Source organism: Biomphalaria glabrata, chromosome 8 (assembly GCF_947242115.1).
Source record: "Biomphalaria glabrata chromosome 8, xgBioGlab47.1, whole genome shotgun sequence".
Taxonomy (NCBI): Eukaryota; Metazoa; Mollusca; class Gastropoda; family Planorbidae; genus Biomphalaria; species Biomphalaria glabrata.
The window spans coordinates 32,027,273-32,051,889 of NC_074718.1; the positions used below are offsets into that span (position 1 = coordinate 32,027,273).

A 24,617-nucleotide genomic window follows, 5' to 3' on the forward strand; every position below is an offset into this window, starting at 1 on the left:
TTAGTAATGTAAACTAAAATATTTAAATATATTAGGCTTATTAAAAACATAGGTAAAACAACTAATAAGCAGTGAAGAGTGAAATAAACTAAAACTTTTACGGAGATTAAGACCCCACTCAGGTCTAGGCTACCGCGTAGTTGTGGGACCTCCTTTTTTTTTTTTTTACCATTGAGGTCTACAGCACATTGTTATGATCCGCTAATGTTTACAGAGGGCGCTAGCGTGTGACGTCGAAGAAGGAAAAAAAATGCACTGCCGATAAACAGAACATACAGAATAGTCTCTGTGTGTTTTCGAGGTCACTACTGGAAAATAACATGTGTTGTGACTGATAGTTTGGAAAGCACAGTGATGTTGTGGAGTGTTTCACGAATGCTGTTGTCGTACCATGTGTATTATGTGTTCAAGTAGATCTTTATAGACTAGTGTAAGTCTAGATCTACACCACAGACTGCGTAGTCTAGATGGAAAATTACGAAAAATGAAGTTCACTTGTAGTCATTCAAGCATCTTATCTCTAAATTCGGGCATGAAGTTTTGTTTGCATTCAAAATGGTGGTCATTCAGCTCCGATGTGTTTATAGTGGTTTTATTTATTACGACTTTGTTATCCTTTGTTAGTTGTGAAGAGGCCCCGCTGCAGCCTTCTAGTAATATTATACCTAAGACGTATCGTGAAGCAGAAATAACTGTGACTACTTCAGGGGGAGATCCTAAAAAAGAGCAGAATTCTTACAAAATTGTGGGGAAATTCGGTGTCCATAGCCAAGTTAAGGAAGTTTCTGGTATTATTGTGCATGCTGTTACATATAATAAAGAAAATGACCATTTTGGTTGTAAAAAATATGAATTTCCAGTACCAACGTCGGGACCATGGATATCACTAGTGGCACGAGGAGAATGTAATTTTAAAGATAAAATCATTTGGGCCCAGAAAGCCAATGCATCAGCAATTGTTATTTATAATAATAGCTCACAGAAAGATCTTGATGTTATGAATCACGACCGTAAGTACACCTGTCTTTAATAGATTTAATCTGAGTCAGTGAGTGCCACATACTTGTCACATAGATATATCTAGATTCTTGACCAGCATTTCTCAAACTGTAGTGTTAGGCTAGAGTGCTAGAGGGAGAGGATTTCTTGACAAAAAAAAAAGGGGGGGGGGTTAAAGCTTGTAAATTTCATTTTGAAAGAACAAAAATGTTTATATTTATTCATGTTTGAATGTTAACCAAGTAAAACCACATTATTATCAATGTTTTAATATTTTAAGCCGTAGACCTCAATTAATTTTTTCTAATAAAGTGTTGTAAAATGTCTACCATTTTATCTTGAGGCATCTACATAAATTTTTTTGTTTATATTGACAAACATTTTGAAGAAAACTTTTCAAAATGTCTCCACTAAATTGTAGATTTTCCTTTGACTAAATGATAGAAATTTTCCTGTATCTGTTGTTCGTCGTCGTCGTTATGTAGGCAAATTTTGAGTGGCCATGATAAAAAGGTCAGTAGCAAGGCTTACTTAATACAATGATAATCTTAGGATGATCACCCAAATTACAGACGTATGTTTGCTATATATGTACCTTGAATCATCTAATATCTAGCCTTTATATAACAGTATAGGCCAGTGTTGCTTCCTTCTATATTAGGCTTAATTTGACTAGGTACTTTTCTTAAAACTAGGTTTAATAATGCACACTGGCTACCAGACAACACTTTAATATTGACCCGCCGCACCAAATTTTACTTTGGACCTTTTTTGACATGTACTCTTCTTAATACTGGAAAAATGGGCTTTAGACTTCAGGAGAAAGAATTTCTGATGTTGAGAACGCAGAAAAACTGTTGAGACCAAGGCTCAGTTCCACACCATCTGGAGAGGAGGGAGCTTAAAACATTCCCCAAACCCCCTTTGCTGGATGAAGAGAGGGGGTGTGAACTTAATTCAAACAAAATGCCATTTGGGTGGGGGTGGTGGTAAAAGTTTGAAAAAACTTTTGTTCTAAACCGAAGCTTTTTGGGTTGTGGTGGTTGAATGGTTAAGCCAATGGCTTCCGAACTTGGGGTCCTGGGTTTGAATCTCTGTGAAGACTTGGGCTTTGAATTTGGGGATTTTAAAGGCTCCAAACTCTAAAAGGTACCTGACTTTAGTTGGGAAAAGTAAAGGTGGTTGGTCGTTATGCTGGCCACATAACACACTGTCATTAACCTTTGGCCAAAGAAACATCATCTGCCCCACAGATCGCAATGTCTTAAAGGGAAAACTTTGCTATTTTGATCTTAGATTTAAAGTTTACAGGACCCTATCTCATCATCTCCTGTCTGTGAACATGTGAACGGTCTGCATGCATAACCTACCAAACAGCTTCCTCCAGGTATCTGGGTTCTGGGCTAAATTCATTAAAAAAGATTTTGATCACTCATTGACTTTTTTATTTTCAATTACTTCCTCCTCCTCACCTTTCACTTTATAGATCTATATATGATATATATGTATATATATATATATATATATATATATATATATATATATATATGCAAACACTCCATGTAAAAAAATGCTAAGAATCATTTAATATGACACAAATGTTTGATTATAGAGAACATTCTTAACGAGTTCAGTCTTTTCTTTCAGTTTTTAAACTCTTATTGCTATCATCAGGAAATCACAGGTCTTATACTAACACCACAAAACTTACATGCAGCTAAAATCATTAGGACTAAAGAAATATTTTTTCATAAAATGTTGTTTATAACCAATATATATATTTTTATTTTTAAAAAAAGGCAAAATGACCCCTTTTAGACCTTTAGATCTATAAGGCAGATAATGTAAAGTTCACCCGTTCCTTTCGACAACGGTTTACTAGCATGTTATGAGGCCAGCACATTGACCAACCACCTTTCCTTTCCCCAAGCATTGTCAGGTGCCCATTAGAGTTGGATTTAGTGTGTGTATAAATTTGTAATACAATAACTTTTCCTCAAAGTATTTTGTTCACCATACATTAACTATTTTTTTTCTTAATCTCTTGTAGCTTTAGGCTTCACTTCAGTGCTCATTTCCAAAGAGAATGGACGCACCATCGTCGATTCTATGGATAAAGGTAAACAGACAGTGCACATGGATATTATACCAGGGGAAGAGAAAGAAGGAACCATGCCCAACACCATTAGCAAGACTTCAGTGTTGTTTGTTTCAATATCTTTTATAGTGCTAATGATAATTTCTTTGGCCTGGCTTGGATTTTATTATATTCAAAGATTTCGTTATTCACATGCAAAGGAGAGGCTTGCTGTAAGTATTTTACTATATATATATATATATATATATATATATATATATATCTAGTGTAAAATGTATGTAGGTATTTTTTTTTTTTCTTTTTCTGTACATAAAATTAATGGAATGAACATTAACAAAATTTATAATCTGATACTTATTAGTAATCACTTCTTAACTGAGATATTCATGAGAAAATGTTTCACTCTTTCATATATATTATAATACTATAATTCTGATAAATTTATGACTGTTACTGAATCATTAATGTGTTAAATATAAAGTACTGCACTTTGACTGTCTTTGACACACAATGCTGCACAAATTTAAATGTTTTTCTTGAATAAATAAGCTATTAGGGCACTGTGCAGGACAGCTCATGTCAAACTTTGACTGCTGCAGGGTGGAAGAGGAAACTAAGTTATATAAATGTATTCTTCTTTTAACCCAGACCTTTCTGAATTCAGTCTCGATGGGTCCAGGAAATCGAAAATTCTTTACCTGTGTGGCAGGCATGCATTATTTTTGTCTAGGATTTTGCAACAGTTGATTGAGCCTCTCAAGCTCTCACTCAAATGGAGTTTCATGATGAGATGTTGATGAATCTTTGTGTTCCTCAAATATCACCTTAAAAAAGTTTTTTTGACCATATAGTGGGCTCAGTTTCAAATAAGTGGGTAAATCTTAAGATTTTAAACAAGTTATAAATCAGGATTTTGATACAGGACATAATTAACTTTCCAAAGCTTTTTGAATAACACTTCATTGTGCCAGGCTCTTTCCTTAGGCAAAAATCAACTCAAGGGCCTTGAGTATGATCATTTCCCTGTTTAAATGCAGAGACTCTTGAGTTGCTTGAGACTGCGGAAGGAACCTGACACATTGTAAGCCACAACAAATGGTTGATTAGAAGTATCTGTAAAAGAAGTTAAAAATAAAAATTACTTCATAGATAAAATGTAAAATTATTATGTTTAAATGACATATACGCACTACGCAAGACAGCAGGGTTTCTGTCCAAGGCTTTTGCAAGAAAGGATTTAAGCCTCTCAAGCCCTCACTCAAATGGAGTTTGATGATGATGATGATGATCTTTAAATGCCTGAACTTTGAGCATCAAGTTTGCATTGAAAAAAAATAATTTTTAGACATGACAAACTATTTAGTGACTGACTCTTTGAGATGATCAATAATATTATAATATCCAAATTGACAACAATTGTCTACGATAAATCACATTACTATAGTAGTTAGAAGAGAAATCAATAAAAAAAAATCTTATAAAAAAACAATGGTGACCAACATTCAAGCTGTCTTTTATTTCTCTGACCGTATTCCTATTTTTAGATCACCCCATTCCAAAAAAAAAAAAAAAAAGCTTTTTCTTCATAGTGTAAAAAAAATGTAAGAGTTCCCCTTTCAGACCATGTGGTGTATAGGGCAGAAGATGTTAGGGTCCTCTGTCTCTGAGATTTTGAGCTTTAAAATGGAATTTTAGGGCGCTCCTGAGTCCACCCAACTCTAATGGGTACCTAACTTTAGTCGGGGGAAAGTACAGTTGGCTGGTCGTTGTACTGGCCACATGTTAATTGTTGGCCAAAGAAACAGATGACCTTTCTCTTCATGCTGCACCATTTAACTAGAAAACTTGTACATCTAGGTGAGCAACTTATCTGTGAACTCACAAACTAAAAAGTCATACACTGAAATGCAAACACATTCCAAATTACTCCATTAGGTTCAGGACCAACTTTTTAATCTTAATAACTATCATTATCATGTTTTCAATTCCTTCGATTGCCTTACACTTTTGTCAAAAAATCAAAAATGAAAAATTTGAATAATTATTTAAATAATTAATTATATTGACAAATTTTCATTATCCTATACAGCAGAAATCTAGCTCATAAACTCATGTTTATGACAACACACTTTATTAAAATAAAAAAAATAAAAAATCACAATTATAAATATTTAAATTCATTTTTCACTAAATGTGAATAGAAGTAAAAAATCGGCAGCCATTTTATTTTTGACTCATTTAGATGATATTTATATATTAAGCTAGTTCTATATATTTATATTTGACCTTCTGTAGTATGGTATGTTACCTAAGTTGTTGGAGCACTGTTCTAATAACACCATGATGGCCAATTTTTTTTCAATGACATATATATGATATTAATGATTGTTTAGTTTATTATATAATTTAAACAAAATTTTTTAAACAATTTTTTCTTAGGTGTTCTTGTTTCTTTTCATGGAATTTCTTTATAAATTCCACAAAATAAAACTTAAAAAAAATATTTCAGCTATTTTAGAGAAGATGTAACCAATAATGAAAAAGATGGATGTGAAATCAATGATTTCAGTCATCAAGCATTATGAATATAGAAATTAGTTTCAAAGGGACAGTTTATAATTTTTGTTGTTTTGTTTTTTCTAAATTATCCTTGAGAACACTTTTCAATTATTCCTCATTAACCTTTTTTTTCTTTCTATTGCACTCATTCACACAGAATTAATTGCTCTACTTTATGATGTTTGTGATAAGTAAACCTTCACTCTGGTTAGCTGGGTCCAGCCTGAAATCATAACCTAGGCTTAGAAACATTCACTTAATAGGCATTATCTTTTGAAGAGGCACTGAACAAATGGTTGGGCAGCTAAGATACTGTGCTCCACTTATGGCTACACTATTCACTGTTGTAGGATGTGATTATAGCTCTCTATATTTCAACTTCATGTTATTTTTTTTAGGCTAAACCTATCTAGTCATGCTTCACTTGACATGAAAATATAGAGAAAACTGTTATGTGGTATTTATAAAGTTTCTCATATTAAATTCTAGTCAAACTAATTTGATCCTTTGCTTCTCATGTGTTTTTTTTTTTTTAAACATGTTTATGAAATCTAAATTTATATAACAAAAAAATAAGAAAAAGAAAAAAAAAACGGCTGGCAAAACCAGTGTGTTACAGACTAAGAAAGTTAATCTGGGGTGATGTTTGTTTTAGAATTATATTAAAGAAAATCGTTTAAATGTTACATTCAGACCTCTTCAATGTTCCAAATTGAAGAGTTCCATCATTAATCTTTTATGCAGCGTTGTTATAAAGAAATTAAAGGAATAGACACTGTTACTTCATGTCTACTTTCACATTAGCTTTTACCAGGAATTAAATGCAAGGGTCTGTTCCTTTTTGTCTTTCATTCAAATTGTTCTGTGCAACATTTTCCCTCAAACTATCAACAAATTATAGTTTACACTATGTTTTTGATTACAACATGTCTTTCATAAAATGCATTAAAAAAAAGGCTTAATTATTTTTTTTTTGCCACTTATTGGCTTTGTTTTAGGCCCTTTATCCCAAGATCACTCTTTAAATTTTACCATTAGTCTCTGAGAACAGAGAAATTTCAGACATATGGCCAAAAAAAAAAAAATAACAAGATCAAAATATGAAAACATGACCGTGACATTCAGGGCATTAAACTTTCCTTAAATTGACTGCTTCAATCAAGAAGTGCAGAAGGCAGGTAAATGTTGACGGTATGTGTGTGAAGTACGTGTGATATTGTCAGTTTGCTTATTCAAGGTGTCATGCATCAAGGGGAAGTAAACAAACATTTAGATACTTTAAACTGGTGGGATGAAATGTGAATAAAAGTTTGGTCATCAATCATCAAACACATGACAGCAGCCTACCCCACCCCCGTCAGCTACAGCAATGTTTACAAAATGTACACTACTTCAAACAAGAGAAATCATTAAGTCATTGTAAAATAACAAACTATATTAACAATTTGAAGGCTGAATCTTTTTTTTTTAATGAAGTCAGTCATGAAGGAGTAATAAGATGACTAGATTAAATTTTTATTTCTTACATTTATGTAGGTTACCCTAATCATGTAGAACTACCCATACATAGTCATCAGGATTCACTTTTGGTGGTTCTTCTTTTTAGATAGAAGTACTACAGTAGTACCTTTGGAAAAACATCTTTTTGTTAGCTCTTCTATAAATAACTACAGGTGATCTCTTTTCCTTTTACTGTCCGCTTGTTAGCACTTTGCTTCAGGCACAATAAATGACCTTTGCCATGATACGTTTTCTAAATATTAGGTTCAACGCGTTACAATTCTTAGTTACAAGGTATTTTGTTTGCATTCTGTCAAATAAACAAAACTGGAATTAACTTTGAAATAAAGCAGTGGTTTAGCTGATTGGTTGTATAGAGACAGATTTTCTAGTGGCAACTGTAGTCTGTTTTCAGGTTGTTTTTTCTGTCTATTAGAGGATTACTGACAGTGATCTAAAAACAAACTTCTAACATAGGCCTACTTTTAACAGGAGCCTTATGATGTCCTCACCACCATAGTTCCTTTTTGGACTCGGCAAGCGAAGGGATGACTAGACATTCCAACTTGACTCAACCAATGCGTCCTCACCAACGTAGATCCTTTACCCGACGAATTCTTTGTCTTCAGATGGTCTAACGATTTTTTTTTCATTGTATACAACATCAAGAAAATAGATTAGGCCTAGGGAAATAGCTTACAGATTGGTCTATGTACGGGACAATATCTACTCACGAAGACTTAGAATGTGGTATGATTAGTTGGACTTTTTTTTTTTTTCCAATTCAGAACAACAATACGATGGAAATGATCGTCTTTCGTTTACGACTTCATTGTACACTTGTTGTGCTGGTGCTGCTTGTCCAGTGATCCACGGAATGAATCTTTAAACATTTTTGTTACCATTATCTTCACTAATTTTCTCTCAGTAGTTTTCTTGTGGTCATTTCATTTCTGCCTACACGTCATTTTAAAATGGCAACGAAAGAACATTTGATTACTTACGGTCAACGAAAAAATTACTTTTCATTTCTGCTTTACTGTTCATTTCCGTTTTGAAAGATGAACACACTGTGTGTGTGTGTTAACTGTATGCAAACATTATTGTTCGACAATATCTGTGTGGATTGTGGATGGAATAAAGTAGATCTTTTGCCAGTAACAAACGACTGGTCAGGCACGTCTTTGTCTCTGTGTGTGAGGGCTTTTGTTGCTTGCATGTATTGATTTCTGTCCATTGTCCAAGCGGATCTTAACATCGGCTATAATTCTATTTGCCTGATAATATGATTCGCTTAGTGTCTGACCTATTTTGTGTGGTCAATATGTTTTCTTGGTTAGAACTTCAACGTACATAGTTAATCAAACTCCCTTGTTTTCTAAGCTCTATTCAGATACGAAATGAATTTCTAACAATGGATTTGTGAATTTGTACGCTGATACGTTGGAACATGATTACAGTATTGAATGTTGGAGTGAACCGAATGACAAAAGAGTATCATATGATTACAGTGAAAAGCACAGAAATAAAACTCTAGAAAACAAGCAACGTCTAAATTTAAAAAAAAAAAAAAAAAAGCTTTTATGAGGGGAAGAACTCCGCACTTACAACATCTCTCAATAATGCGGAAGTTATTTCCGTTATTCTATATCAAACAAAATAATTACCAATAATTAATTGACAAATTGAATGTGGTAGAAATAACGTGTACAAACTTTGTACCAGACAGAAAGACAGCCAGAATGAGTTGATATAAGTTTTGCAAAAAGATCGTAGACAAAAGGCCTTTGTTGGCTGAGTGTTGTGGGGATATGATAGACGTGAGTATCGATGAGTGAAATTCTAAGACGAATGTCAGTTAAGGATTCATGGACTCTCAAGAGAGTTGGCATGTCCTAAATATACTGATGAGAGTACACTGATTAAAGGGGTTTACAAAACTACAGGGCATAGCCGGTGGGTATAAACTTTTCTTACAGTGAAGCGAAATAAAGAAATCGGAATTTTAAATGTTTTTAACAAGGTCTTAAGCCTACACTTAGCTGATGACATAGTCTGCCGTTTTGTATTTATAATTTGTGCAAGCAGCCTTCTACAGGAAGAAAACTTACATCTAATGCTATTATTTTATATAATTTACTAATAACTAGGTCAGAGAAAAAAAAATCAATACTCTTTTTACCGAAGTTAAATAGTTCAACTCAAATTTCTAGTGTTTGAGATATAGTGTGAAAACGGACGGATCACATACCAAATAGTGCCTTTCTGCATTTTATAACGTAATAATAGAGTCTTTCAACTACCATCTAGTTTTTAAAAATATTTATGCAAGCAGATTTTTCAAAAAATTACACCACTTTTCAATGAAAAACTTCAGGGGAGGTAACTTTTTTTAAAAAGGTCATGGACTTCTTCATTAATAACTCAAGCTTCATTCATAGATTCGCGCATAGATTTAAAAAAAAATGCATTTAAGGTCACAATGGTAAAAGTGTCAATGGTTCCAGCTAGCTCACTACCTAACTAAAATAGGTCAGGAATTTTTTTTTCGTGTTGCCAGTTTATTTAATTTTGTAAGAAGAATAAATCTTTTGTAGTTTCTCTTTATTACATGTAACATGTTATTAATTTTGAATGTATGGATAAGGTTAATTATTATTATTATATAAAAAATATAAGTGTTCGCTAAATGAATATATGGAGATGCTGGTGAAGGCTCTTGGTAGACCACTTCGGTGGCTGATTTTCAGTTTGTGTTCTCACACAAACTGTCTTTGTAACCTTGTTTTTTTTTAATATCAAGCCACTCCGTCCGTCAGGTAAAAAACTTGAACACGCAATTTCTTCCACTTCGCATTCTCGGATCAAGTTGAAACTTTGCACAAGTATTCATTGTCAATGACAACACACGAACCAATAAAATAAAAAACAACAAAAAAAAAAACAACAACTAGTTAATCGATTAGTTCGTAATTAATTATTTTTTTTTATACTGAAAATGTAATAAAGCGGCGCCGGGCGACCTGTGACAATAATCAGGCATAGTAGCACCCCGACAAACAAGATACAAATTTTAAAATAACAATAGACGAATAAAAACCTTCTACTTGAATAGCTCTTTGGCAAACACTCAAGTTTGAATTCAGACTTGAGCAACTTTTTTTTTCAATTGCTTTTGAAAAGGCAGCCTAGCACAAAAGTGATTTGATCATAGCATACTGAGCATGCTATAAGCATGAAATTTTCACTAAACAAGTTCCATCCAAAAAGAAAAGTCAAGCAAAAGTACCAATAAGATGGCAAAATACGTACACTAACTTGACGAATTCTAATAGTCCTCTCTGGGCGCACTGATAAACCTAACGGTTTATCCTTTTTGGAAAACAAATCTTTATGATTATGGTACTCCAATATATAGTTAAATTTTGAGTCATTACAAACGTCTTACGTGATTGTTTCAAAACATTGATGCAATTACTTTTACATTTTTTTTTTTACATTTAACTTTTCTTTTTCTTTCTCCAAACGATGATTGAGAATTGCACCTTTAGAATAATATTGTTGGACATTTCTTGTTGAGTTGTGCACTTGAAAGACACGATATTATTAATTTAAACTTGTACTGAACTATTTTTATTTTATTTTGTAATGGCAGAGAAGATTGGCCTGTGCAGCCAAGAAAGCTATTGCTAAGATTCCACAAAAGACTATCAAGTCTGGAGATAAGGTAAGACAGAAATGATTTTAATCCTCCAAAGATATTTAATGAGTAAACCAATTAAAAGTTGTTTTTTTTTTTTTGTCAGCTGTGAGTGTGTTTGGCACCTCCTTATAAGTATTGTATAGCGTCAAACATCTTTGTATTGTTTAACTCTCACACTGTAGGAAGTTTACATTGCTGACACAACCCGGAGCTCTAGGGTAACATTGCTGACACAACCCGGAGCTCTAGGGTAACATTGCGTACACAACCCGGAGCTCTAGGGTAACATTGCTGACACAACCCTGAGCTCTAGGGTAACATTGCTGACACAACGCTGAGCTCTAGGGTAACATTGCTGACACAACCCGGAGCTCTAGGGTAACATTGCTTGTTTGATCGAACTGTGTATTACTTCAACTAAGTCATCTAGTCTTTTTAGCTGACTCGTATCTCGCACTTCACACTTTTATAATACCTATAGGAAGGTTTTTGGAGTGGGAGTAGATGGGTGGGTGCAGTACTGCCCATACATACCCAGTTGTCTGAGACGACATGCCTGCTGATGTAAATGCGTAAATGTTCAGGGAAACAAATGAGCTGTGGCGGTGCGCTTGAATTGATTTTCATTGGTACATTGTACTGAACTGAATACTTTGCACAGTTTTCAATTGGCTGGGGGGGGGGGGGGAGTCTCGAATTCGAATCTTGGTGAAGGCTGGGATGTTTAGGACATGAGTCCACCCAGCTTTAATGGGTTACTGACGTTGGTTGGGGAAAGAAAAGGCGGTGGATCGTTGAATTGGCCACATGACACCTTGCTCGTGTGCCACATAAACATGTTATTTACATCATCTGCCCCATTTGTGTTCGTGAGGTCTTAAAAGGTTACTTTACTTTTATTTGCATTACTAATTAAAGGATCATTATAAATGTTCATTGAGCACTTGTAGTTTACGTGGTTCATGGGGGTCATTCTTGGCACGGTCTTTCAGAAAAGGGCTTTGTGGGTGCGTTGGAAATATCTGTAGCTATTGGCACACATTATGTCATGGGTGTGTTGGATATGTCTAAATCTATTGGAAGACAGTATGTCATGATCTCATGGAGCTTTTCTTCTTTTTTTGAAAAATTCAGCAATAAATCACTATAGGAAAACTGGTCGTAGCCGGTTGGTTAATGTTAGATCAAGTATTTCCATAAGTCAAGCATTTAAAAAATGGCATATCGTTTATCGTGTAACAAGTAAGCCTGAACTAATAGATGCGGTTTAGTAGAGTCGCACTGCCTCACACACACACAATTTGCACAAATAAGTGTGGATATTTTATTATAACTTCATGTTAGAATGACATTAACTGATATAATAAACCATTATTTTAACCTTTTAATAAAGCATGAACTTAAGCCATGTCCTACACTAACCCTAAAAGGAAGTAAAATAACCTGATATCACAACACTAATTGTGAAACTAATCCTAATTCCAAAGCTAACTTAAATCGTAACCATGTACCTAACCCAATCCCTAGCATGTAACTTACATCCGTATTCTTATAGCTAAGGAAAACAAAATAGTCATTTCTAATGAATGCTAGTTAATTTGCTTCCCCCACTCCGTTTTAGCCTACCAAAACGTATCGTTGTGACGCACTCAGTGCCACTCTGACAGTGTGCTTTGCATATATAGAGAGAACAAAATATGTTTGGAGATCGAACTTGAACGTGTTGGACTATCAGCATTATCTTTTGTTCAACGTTCTGTTCACCTTCTTGAGCTGGGGGCTAGTGTCCATAAGGGCTTCCACCCCCCCCTCCCCCTGTAGTCCACTTGCTACATAGGACTTCCCTTTGAAATGCTTTCAACATGCATGCTGTTTATTTTCTTGTACCATTGTTAGGCAAAGATTTTTTTTTTTGCTTTATGTTTAGTAAATATAAAACATCAAACAAGCAAAGTATTAAAAATAAAATACTTTCAAAAATCCCCACAGAGCTTGTTTAGGAGATAGAACTGCAGATTTACAGTCGTACTTCTCAATACTGTAAGATTTATTTCCCCTTTTCTATATCAAACAAAATTAATTAATAAACAGTAATTATTAATTAATTGGTTAATTTTTTGAATTAATTTTTTGTTAGAAACATGGGATAATTGTGCAAAAGTTTCAACCTGATTCGAGAATGGGAAGTGGGAGAAATAACTATGCAAAATGTTTACCCGACAGACAGAGTGAGTTGATAGAGGCTTTGTGAAAAGCTCAGATCTACGTTGTTGTTTGTTCCTAAGCTACAACCAGGGTCTACACAAGTCTCATTGAACTAAAATCTATGTGAAGACAAAGAATGTGTGTCTTCTACATTGTTTCAAGCTATACATGAGTTTAAAAAGAAAAAAAATGACTATCTACCCCACACCCCCTTTATTTTTCTGACTATTGTTTTGAGATGAACATGTCCAGCCAAGCAGATAAATAGTGTACTGTTTCTTGTCTCTCCTGCTGACCTCTGTAATCACGTCAAGGTTTACAATAGCCCGTACACGAAGTAAATGGGGTCTTGCTGCTCCATCATTTTTTTTTTTTTTTTATGAATTTTTTTTTCTCTTTTTTTTTTTTCCGCTCAAATCCAGGATTTTATTTTACTTTTGTAGGCACTTTAGTGATTTATTTCTGAAGTGTTTGACTTCTCATCATGTTGGTGTCACAGGGTTTTCTTATTAACAAATACATTCACATAATTTACCATGAAATGAGTGCATACAGTTATACAGTTATTGAAGAAGCGCTTTTAAAAATAGCATCTCTAAAACATAACAAAACGTAAATGTCCTATTTCCAATGACCTTTTTTTCAGTGACCTAATTAATCCTTGGATTATTTAGACAATTTTAACTCATAAATTTGAGGCGTATTAGTTTATTTATTTAACACACACACGTACATACACATCTTTTTATTATTATTTCATTTTTGTTTTTAATCTACATAAAAGCTCCCATTATTGTATCAGTTTGCAATAAGCTCTGCAAGTTAAAATTGTTCCTACTCTTGGCTTGGTTAGTATTAAATTCAGCTTATTGAAATGCTAGATCTAGCTAGAAGTGAAATTGTACTGAAAAGTCAGAGTTCTTAAAATACTCTAGCAATGCGATATCACAAGACATTCTTTTTTCGTTCTCCAATAGCTATAACTGGATCTAAATCTGTCACCCACGTGAAGGTATTTTCATGAACATTGTATTTCAGGAACCAAAAGTAAAGATGTATAAAAAGCTCAAACTTGTAGGCGGGCCCAGCGGGTCGATTGTATTCACACATTACGTTACGCTCAAAGAGTCACTTCTAAGTAGGGTTCATAACAATCACCCCGAAGTAATCAATACCAGATCATCGTTGTTGTTGTTGTTAATGGATATTTTTGTAAAGGAGGAAATTGCAAGATCGTTGTCGAAAAGTTTTGTCATTTTGTTTCGTCTTTCAGACAATCTCCATATCCCATACCACCCTTGGAATTATTTTAAAGTTTCTATATTAGGCATTCATTCAGCATACTTCATTTGAAATGCAAACACTTAAAAATATAGTAGTACAAATATATTTAGAACGTACTTTCAACTCGATGAAGACTGTAGTAAAAATGCAAATGTAATTTTTAAAATATTTTTGTAAAGTCTGAAAATAGCACTCAATATGAGCACGTTAAACGTTGTTTTCAAAAGTGCTTTTAGTTTGTGAGGTAGCATTTAAAAAAAAAACGGCTTTTCACTATAGGAGACCCCTAATGCTGAATAAATTTTTTTTAGGATTTTTGTTATTGTCGTTGGGCCATCAAAGCGTTCTGCTTAGTTTGACGAGTTTGTGCTATTGCTAGACCATCCCAGCGTTCTGCTTAGTTTGACGAGTTAGTGCTATTGCAAGACCATCCCAGCGTTCTGCTTAGTTAGATGAGTTAGTGCTATTGCTAGACCATCATAGCGTTCTGCTTAGTTTGACGAGTTAATGCTATTGCTAGACCATCACAGCGTTCTGCTTAGTTTGACGAGTTAATGCTATTGCTAGACCATCACAGCGTTCTGCTTAGTTTGACGAGTTAGTGCTATAGCTGGGCCATCCCAACGTTCTGCTTAGTTTGACGAGTTAGTGCTATAGCTGGGCCATCCCAGCGTTCTGCTTAGTTTGACGAGTTAGTGCTATTGCTAGACCATCACAGCGTTCTGCTTAGTTTGACGAGTTAATGCTATTGCTAGACCATCACAGCGTTCTGCTTAGTTTGATGAGTTAGTGCTATTGCTAGACCATCACAGCGTTCTGCTTAGTTTGATGAGTTAGTGCTATTGCTAGACCATCACAGCGTTCTGCTTAGTTTGACGAGTTAATGCTATTGCTAGACCATCACAGCGTTCTGCTTAGTTTGACGAGTTAGTGCTATAGCTGGGCCATCCCAGCGTTCTGCTTAGTTTGACGAGTTAGTGCTATAGCTGGGCCATCCCAGCGTTCTGCTTAGTTTGACAAGTTAGTGCTATAGCTAGACCATCCCAGCGTTCTGCTTTGTTTGACGAGTTAGTGCTATAGGTGCGCCATCCCAGCGTTCTGCTTAGTTTGACGAGTTAGTGCTATAGCTAGACCATCCCAGCGTTCTGCTTAGTTTGACGAGTTAGTGCTATAGCTGGGCCATCCCAGCGTTCTGCTTAGTTTGACGAGTTAGTGCTATAGCTGGGCCATCCCAGCGTTCTGCTTAGTTTGACGAGTTAGTGCTATAGCTGGGCCATCCCAGCGTTCTGTCTAGTTTGACTAGTTAGTGCTATAGCTAGACCATCCCAGCGTTCTGCTTAGTTTGACGAGTTAATGCTATTGCTAGACCATCACAGCGTTCTGCTTAGTTTGACGAGTTAGTGCTATAGCTAGGCCATCCCAGCGTTCTGCTTAGTTTGACGAGTTAGTGCTATAGCTGGGCCATCCCAGCGTTCTGCTTAGTTTGACAAGTTAGTGCTATAGCTAGACCATCCCAGCGTTCTGCTTTGTTTGACGAGTTAGTGCTATAGGTGCGCCATCCCAGCGTTCTGCTTAGTTTGACGAGTTAGTGCTATAGCTAGACCATCCCAGCGTTCTGCTTAGTTTGACGAGTTAGTGCTATAGCTGGGCCATCCCAGCGTTCTGCTTAGTTTGACGAGTTAGTGCTATAGCTGGGCCATCCCAGCGTTCTGCTTAGTTTGACGAGTTAGTGCTATAGCTGGGCCATCCCAGCGTTCTGTCTAGTTTGACTAGTTAGTGCTATAGCTAGACCATCCCAGCGTTCTGCTTAGTTTGACGAGTTAGTGCTATAGGTGGGCCATCCCAGCGTTCTGCTTAGTTTGACGAGTTAGTGCTATAGGTGGGCCATCCCAGCGTTCTGCTTAGTTTGACGAGTTAGTGCTATAGCTAGACCATCCCAGCGTTCTGCTTAGTTTGACGAGTTAGTGGTATAGCTGGGCCATCCCAGCGTTCTGCTTAGTTTGACGAGTTAGTGCTATAGCTAGACCATCCCAACGTTCTGTCTAGTTTGACGAGTTAGTGGTATAGCTGGGCCATCCCAACGTTCTGTCTAGTTTGTCTAGTTAGTGCTATAGCTGGGCCATCCCAACGTTCTTACTAGTTTGACGAGTTAGTGCTATAGCTGGGCCATCCCAGCGTTCTGCTTAGTTTGACGAGTTAGTCCTATTGCTAGACCATCCCAACGTTCTGCTTTGTGTGCATGAAGCACTCCGCCAGCCTCAGCTTTGGTCTTATAGAATGAGTTCCACGAGTCGAAGAGTGTTCCTGTGCTCAACGACTGTTTCGCAATGTGTCTTTTGATTAGTTGTTGACTTAGAATATTTTCATCTATCGATTTTGAAGATGCAGAATATTTTCATCTATCGATTTTGAAGATGCTACGACTTTTTTTTTTTTAACCAGTCTTCTCCGCTTGTCGAGACTTGATTATTTTTGTCATTCTATAATGGCTCTCTCTTGATTAGTATCGGTGTTACCTTTCGTTTTTACAAAGCTAATATTAACCCACTCCGTCTGTCTGGTATACATTTTGTACACATTATTTCGCCCACTTCTCATTCCCTGAACAAGTTCAAAGTTTATCAAAATCTTTTGTGTCCATAACAAAATATGTTTTAATAAAAAAAAAACATTAATTAACTAATTAGTGGTAATTAATTTTGTTTGATATAGAAAAGTGAGGGAGTACATCTTACAGCGTTGAGATATATGGCTGTAAATATGCACTTCTTTCTCTTCTATAATCCTTGTTTAAAAAAAAGTATATTTTTTACAAAGCTTGTATCGACTCAGTCTATCTGTCTGGTAAAAAGTTTGTACAGGTTATTTCTCCGACACCCAATTTCGGATCCAGCTGATATTTTGCAGAACTATTTCATTGACCTGACAACACAAGAACCAGGAGATGTAATTCAGGTCGTTCCCCCTCCCCTCCCCTCTTTTATTTTTGGGTAAATGCTTTTAAAACCAATGACGGTAAAATCGACCCAGATATTCCTTTCTTTCCTCCCCTCCCCCCCCCCCCCTTTTTCCCATTATTTCCCAACTGGTCCAGACAAGTGATAAGATCATAGCGTAATGAGAAAGCTAAAAGCATTAAATAGCGCTTAACAAAAACAATTGGTAAAAATATGACTAATCGCACAGATTTATTGTTATTGGTCTTGATCTATTACACATTGAATGACATGCCTGATCCAAACTAACTGATACAATTACATCTCGTATAAGCGTCGTTGTTGTTGTTGTTGTTTTGTAAAGTATTTCTTAAATGTTTTTCTTGTTCTATATTTTGCTTGTTTTTTCTTTTGTAAAAAAACGTTTTCACTTTCTAGCTCTGGTCATGGATTCTGCTCTACCTCCAAGTCATCCAGGTATAGCCGCTCACACTCACCCAAATCTTTTGTTCCTTTTTCTGGCCCCTACCATTTTCAGCGCCTATTAAAACCTAATGGCATGCTTCGTGTCTAATGTGGTGTCAACTTTGGGATGGATCCCCACTGCGCACTCTTTCTCCTCCTGGTATTTGCCTTATTCCTTCCACTTAACGGTACATCCAGCAGAAGGCAGACATGATTGCTAACTATGCGAGACTGAGGGCTCTGTGTGTGTACTGATCGATACCACTGTCACGCGCATCTCCCCTCCCACCGTCAATGCCCCCCCCCCCCACACACACACTCAAACTCAGTCGGGCAGCACTTTCTTTCTATCCTATGGCTTAGTGCTGAAGTATTTCTTTTTTTATCGAAGAAAGATTTCGCCAGCTCTACCCCCCTCTTTTTTTTCCCACTTTTTTTGTTTTTCTTGTTTCCTTTATATATATGTGTGTGTGTGTGTGTGTTGCTATTGGGTGGAATTCTTTTAAAGGCTTAAGCGTACAAACACAGGGAAACTTGAAGATGATATATATATGTATATAGATAATAGATAGATAGATATATTGAAAACTGTATACCAGTCTTACATTGCGTTGTTTGTAATATTTTTGTTTAAATTGCTTCAACATTTACATTTGTTTACCCGTGCTGGGACACTTCTAAGCATCACATACCCAGTATTTAATAGTTTTTTTTTTTTTAAAGAGTTAGTTTTTCTAATGACTTAAATGTATTTTTGTGTGTGTCTGTTTCTCCATCCTGTAGAGCGTTAAAGTGAGATGTCAGTTCCTGGTTTAGCCGCCCTGTTGATTCCACTGATACTAGCTTTGATCAGCCAGATCTTCATGGACCTTTTTAGTATTCCGGTCCCCCCCCCCCCCCCAATCCTTATGTTTGTCCTGATTTCATGTCGTTTCATATTCGTATTGTCTTTAGTTTCGAACTAATTGTGTATTCCATTCATTTCCCTTCATTGGAAACATTGCTATACGTTTCTGTTATTAACTCATTAACCCCCCCCCCCCCCCCACATCCCAAAACTATTGTAAAAATTATTACAGGAAAATTTTAAATCTTATAAAAGACTAAACTGAGATGAAACTACTACACACTCACGCACGCGCGCACATGCAAACATAATGTGTGTATGTAAATGTGCTGAGTAAATAAAATGTTAAATCAAATGTCGTGAAGGAAAGCAAAGGGTAGTATTGATGAAGTGTATGTGCAAATGTTGTCATATTAAAGGATGTTGTGATTGTAATTATTCTGTGGCATTTGACGTTCCGAGAAGCATTTGGAAATTCCTTTGCAACTTCTTGTGTGACTAGAAAGGTCAATCCGTGCACTTTTACAAGCTAGGCATTCGTAACTACAATTCTTATATCTTTTGATATTTATATATATATATATATATATATATATATATATATATATATATATATATATATATATATATGAAGTTGTCATTTAATTATAAACACATCATTGGGCTGTGCATAGTGTTAATTATGTTATTTCTCTTGATTTTCTTAAGTATAATGGCACCCTTTGGTTAAGGTTAGTACCACTACATTCTTAACCTAATTCATTCATTACTTGATTAGCTCCCCCACCGATTGGTTATACCTGTACATTTAGTTGAATTTGTTTTCTCACTTTGATGTATGTTTAAAGTCGAATAAAAGTACATTCTCTCACTCTTATTAAAGTACCGGTTTGTTTTTAGCTCGTCTCTTAGTCCACTCATCTGTAATGCGTACCTTGAATTTCTTCCTTTTTTTTTTGGAAGGGGTGTGTGCAAAAGGCTGTTGGCCATTGTGCTGGCCATGTAATAGCCTTGTCTGTTGTCATCAACATAAACAAACTTGTTGTCTGTCTGGCAGCAACAAACTGTAGGTGTCTGGAAGAGAAACTTCCATAACTTCTTACGAAATCTTTTTGACGGTTTGACCACTATAAGTGATATGGCCATCACAAGGGATATGTTTGGCCATCACAAGGGATATGCTTTGACATTACAAGGGACATGTTTGACCACCACAATAGATATGTTTGACCGCAACGATGGATATGTTTGGCCACAACAAGGGATATACTTAAGCACTAAAAAGGGGGTATGTTTGGCCACCACAAGGTGTCTACGTTTGTCCACCCTAACGGATGTGTTAGGTCACACCAAGTGATATGTTTTGGTCAGCACTGTGATGAGCCGTCCAGTTTCTCTTGCTATCTTCACGTCTCTTGCTTCTTGCTCTTCCCATGGATTCCTCTAGCTGCCTTTCTTCTGGAACGTCAAGTCTTGTGGGTCATGTCATGTTGCCCTACTGACTGACCTTGCCTTCTACATTTCTGTGTTAGCTGTCTATTCCTTTACAAACATACGGCATGCAGTCCCAATTAGCGATACTTATCTCTGCACACTCATCTCCATGGCTGTTAGAATGTCTAACATTCTCTCGGGCATACAAGAAGAAACTGTGTTCTTTATAGCAAGTGTTATAAACCTTCCCTTTTTGTGTGTATTTAAACAAAGTGATCTTTTGAAGTTGATTGCTCACTTGAATGTGAACAGTTCTGTACCTCCCAAACGTTGTGATTAGATTGGAATTGACATTTTCACCCAAATACGAAAAAAAAACTATTTCGTTCCTTCTTGTCTTACGTTCACTACAAATATCGATCCATAGATTGACTTGAATTCCCCCCCCCCCCCTCGTACTAGTGTAAGTATGAAATGATGAACAAGCAGAAAGTACAAACCTACTGTTAGTAGGAGTGCATGGAAGAAGTGCATTTCTGGTCCCAATGCACGTCATCACATTTATTGAGTTGTTCTGTGTTAGTGACGTACAAGTTCACATTGTAGCCGCCCCTGAAAAGGGATAAGGTTGGTCTTCAAAAGCTGCTACTAGCATTGTGTGGTCCGTCCGTCCCGTTTAGATCCGCAAAAATTAGAAAAGATATTGAAAATCCGATATTACATTATTTTAGTTCTGGTGCAAGGGCTTCTGAAAGCGAACCGTTTAATTTTTAAAATTAAATATGAACGCTTTTTTTTCTTCATAATACACCATTTTTACAACTCAAAAGTGGAATGCATGGATACAGTGCATTTCTTGTCTAGTGCACTTCCGATTCGTATCACACAAATTATTTTGTAACCTCGTTATGTTATTGAAGTTGTTTTTATTATTTCTTGAACTCAATTATTTCTTGTTATTCACGACTTTTATTGAAATTTGCTCTTACTTTGTCTGTCTTGTGATTATTCTTGAAAGTGAAACCCTGGCTATACTTTCATTAAGACCTTGATGTTAGATTAAACACTTACTTTCGACTTGCTGTCAGATCCAGATTGAAACATTTCCCTGGAGTCTGACGTTTACTCAGACGGACAAAAAAAGAAGTTCGTTGTCAATGAAAAGGTCAGTGGTTTATGTCAAAGCCAGGCTTGCAATCGTGTTTTCACACAAGCCTTACAGACCTTTCAAATCTGACGCTCACAATGAAAAACCAGTTGTCTACCTAATTTTATAAAAAGACAAAGAGGGACCACTGTCTGATTTTTTCAGCAAACTATCATTGTCTTTTTCCAAGAAAACTTTTAAAATATCTTTTTGTTTAAAGTTTCCTTTGAATGGTTTCAAGTACTTTTGTAAAGTACGTCCTTCAGTAGAACATTCGTTATCCAAACTAAAACACAATTAGCCATGGTACCGCTGCATAACATCGGTGTCTACGTCCTCGTATTGATTGCTTGTGCTCTAGATCTATGGACATTTATTTTGTGTGAATGTAAAACAAAGTCTTGTCTTTTTAAGTGTGGCCGTTTTTTGTCACAACCTTTACGTTTTCTTCCCTCGTACTGTTATACAGATTTACATCTGGCCATGGTACATAGTACTGTTATACAGATTTACATCTGGCCATGGTACATAGTACTGTTATACAGATTTACATCTGGCCACGGCACATAGTACTGTTATACAGATTTACATCTGGCCATGGTACATAGGGGGATCACATCGCCATCATCAAACTCTGACAAGTTGAGGTACTCTAATCCTCTCTTCTGTAATGACTGGGATAAAGCCACTGATGTTGTTCATAGTGCATGTTTAGATCCTACTCGAATTGGAATTCGGCTACAGGCATAACGACATGAACCATGGGATCAAATTCTTTCCCTTAGCAGTGTCACCGTGAGTCGAAGATTAGTCTGAACCTCGCAAAAATAGGAACCAATGGGAAAAGGGCGGGTCCTTCTCTGGGGGACAATGGCGCGTCCTTCTCTGGGGGACAATGGCGTTTTTCAGGACTGAATAGCATCCTGGTGGTTCATGCACTCACATCTCTCTCACTCACATCTCTCTCACATCTCTCTCTCACTCACATACTGTTCGGACCTTTTTGGGATTTGTCCCGGCAAACTTTTCTTCTTCCCGCTTTTACCTGGAGATAATAAACTTGGTGGATGGTGTCATCCGAGTTATCCCTCAAATCGAGCCAGAGTCTGCAGTGGCATCACCAGTCACACTTATGTGACTCTGTCCACTTCAGAGTCAACACTGTCGGCCTATGGTGATACTATCGTTACTAGGTGTCCATGGACCCAGGGCCTACAGTACAGATCGTAAAGTAGTGTCGACTTCTGGTGCCCTTCGTATCGCACTGTAAGGTACATCGTTACTTTCTCAGCTCCTTATCAAATACACACTAACATTACAACTTTCTCCATAACATTTCAAAATCATTCAGTCGCTTTGAATTGTATAAATGTCCAGCATAAAAACATGCAAACATTTAAACGGAAATAAAAGTTCATCCTCATTGAACTTTAAAGATAAGTTTAACAACTTATCTATATTAACCGGTAGGCATTCAGTTGATGCGAGTGTAATGGCCACGTATACGCTGTACTTGTGTGCTGTGTTCATCTACCTCATCGTTTCAACTCTTTCAATTAAAGAAAATATTTAAGGGGTACCGTGGAGAAGTTTTAAGAAGCGCCGCTGACTCCTAAAGTTCATATTCATGCCCCTGATCTTTCCAGTTTTCTTCTATTTGGTTTTCCGCCAGAAAATATACATGCAATTATCCTTATTGGTATTGGAAGGACTTCTATTAATTTTTAGCGATCATTAGCTTAGCTATTTGGTTTTCAACCTAGTCCTCAAAATGACGCATTTGAAATCGATGTGTTCCAATTACGCTGCTGTCGGTCAGGCTGCTAAATCCCCTCTCCAATTCTGTCCGAGGCTCAGGTGAGCTTATGTAGTCGAACTGAAGCGTGGGCCAACTGGGCACATTTCTGTTGGTTTCTTAGAATGTCCCTCACTGTTAGTGTGCTGCTAAACTGAGAGAATCAATTCTGGCGTGTCATTAGAGCTAGTGGTCTGTCGCCTAGCTTCAGTCCAGGCTATTCTTAGATGTAGTTTCTTTTCATTTTTTTTAATATTGAAATATGATCACTAGCCATCCTTGAGACGTGATAGAACATTTTCATATTTGCCCTACTTTCAAACGCCATGATGTTCAATCTCCATCGGGATCAAATCTTAGACATTCTGTAGGTTGAAGTGCTGGAGTGGACATTGACCAGTTCATAGTAGTTAGGCTGGTTTGTTATATATTGCAACTTTCGTATTGTTTCGGTATTTAAATCAAACAATAAAATACGTATAAAGAGAATATAGATGACTAAGACAAGAAGAAAAGAAATAAAGAAATGTATGTATTGAGGATCAAAGTAACACAACAACAGTGTGTTGGACAAACGAGTCACATGGACTGGATAACATTTCTTTGTTTGGAAATGAAACTCATTTTGTTTTGCGATGTAAACTAATTGCCTTGTTGTTATTGCTGTTGACTGTCGTTGGCTTGTAGCACCAAACTGCTGGTAGACAGCTAAACCGCTGTAGGCGTATTCTATCTTACCTTATACAACTTGAATAACTTCTTTGGGAACAAAACTAAATGTAACTTTTATTACAATATAGACCAAATTTAACTTGAGGCAAAATGGAATATATGTTGTTGACATTAATAATAATAATATAAAATGATATTTTGAACGTCTTTTCACTCTGGCATTCTGGAATCGTGTGGCGTATCCAAGACAGCTTACGACTGTGACGTTTATCTTGCATCATTCACATTAAATAGCCATCAACTAATTGCTAACTTCTCACCGTCACCATAGAAACACACACACACACACACAGTTATGTCGTTTTTGCTTTTAAGTGGCAAGTACTAACGAGTGATTTAGGTTTACGAATTTAGTTTAAGACCTAGAAGTGCGAATAAAGAAAGAACTGAAAAAAAAATTACCATCAATACAGAAGGGAAATCAATATTTAAATATTAGTAAAAACTTCAATAAATTGATAAGTATTTTTTTTTTACTCAAAAGTAACATACTGTATGAGATAGATTGGTTTTTACATGGTGTACATTGTGAGATGGCTTTGTTTGTACATGTACAATTTGAGATAGGTTTGTTTGCACATTGTGAGATAAGTATAGGCTTGTTTGTACATGCTGTACATTAAGACTAAGACTAAGACTGCTTTATTGATCCTTACGGAAATTTGTTGTGATTACAAGGACTCGTTTCTCATATAAAGACAACACAACAGAAAAATACACATAAATACAACAGACAACATAAAGAGTTCATTCAGCGACTACACACAGGTATCTTGGTGCATTTCATGTTCCCTGATCAATGAGTGGCGGTGATAGAGTCTGACCGAGTGAGGTACGAACGAGTTTTTGTACCGCTCCGTTCTTGTTTTGATTGACAGCAGTCGCCCACTTCGCGACGACCTGGCGTAGTTCT

The 24,617-nt window shown here is 36.2% G+C and overlaps 1 protein-coding gene across 2 annotated transcripts in view; it reads left to right on the plus strand.

Annotated features, from left to right (window-relative positions):
* Window positions 1-248: 248 nt before the first annotated feature.
* Window positions 249-24,617, plus strand: part of LOC106066895 (E3 ubiquitin-protein ligase RNF128-like) — a 61,131-nt gene continuing 36,762 nt past the window's right edge. Inside the window, exons 1-3 of one of the 2 annotated variants that reach the window (XM_056037228.1) lie at window positions 249-1,010; window positions 3,050-3,309; window positions 10,812-10,883. In XM_056037228.1, coding sequence (XP_055893203.1) covers window positions 485-1,010; window positions 3,050-3,309; window positions 10,812-10,883 — 858 coding nt within the window. In that variant the 5' untranslated portion in view covers window positions 249-484. Of the gene's footprint in view, window positions 1,011-1,373; window positions 1,513-3,049; window positions 3,310-10,811; window positions 10,884-24,617 lie in introns of those variants that run through there. The other variant, XM_056037229.1, reaches the window with a different exon arrangement.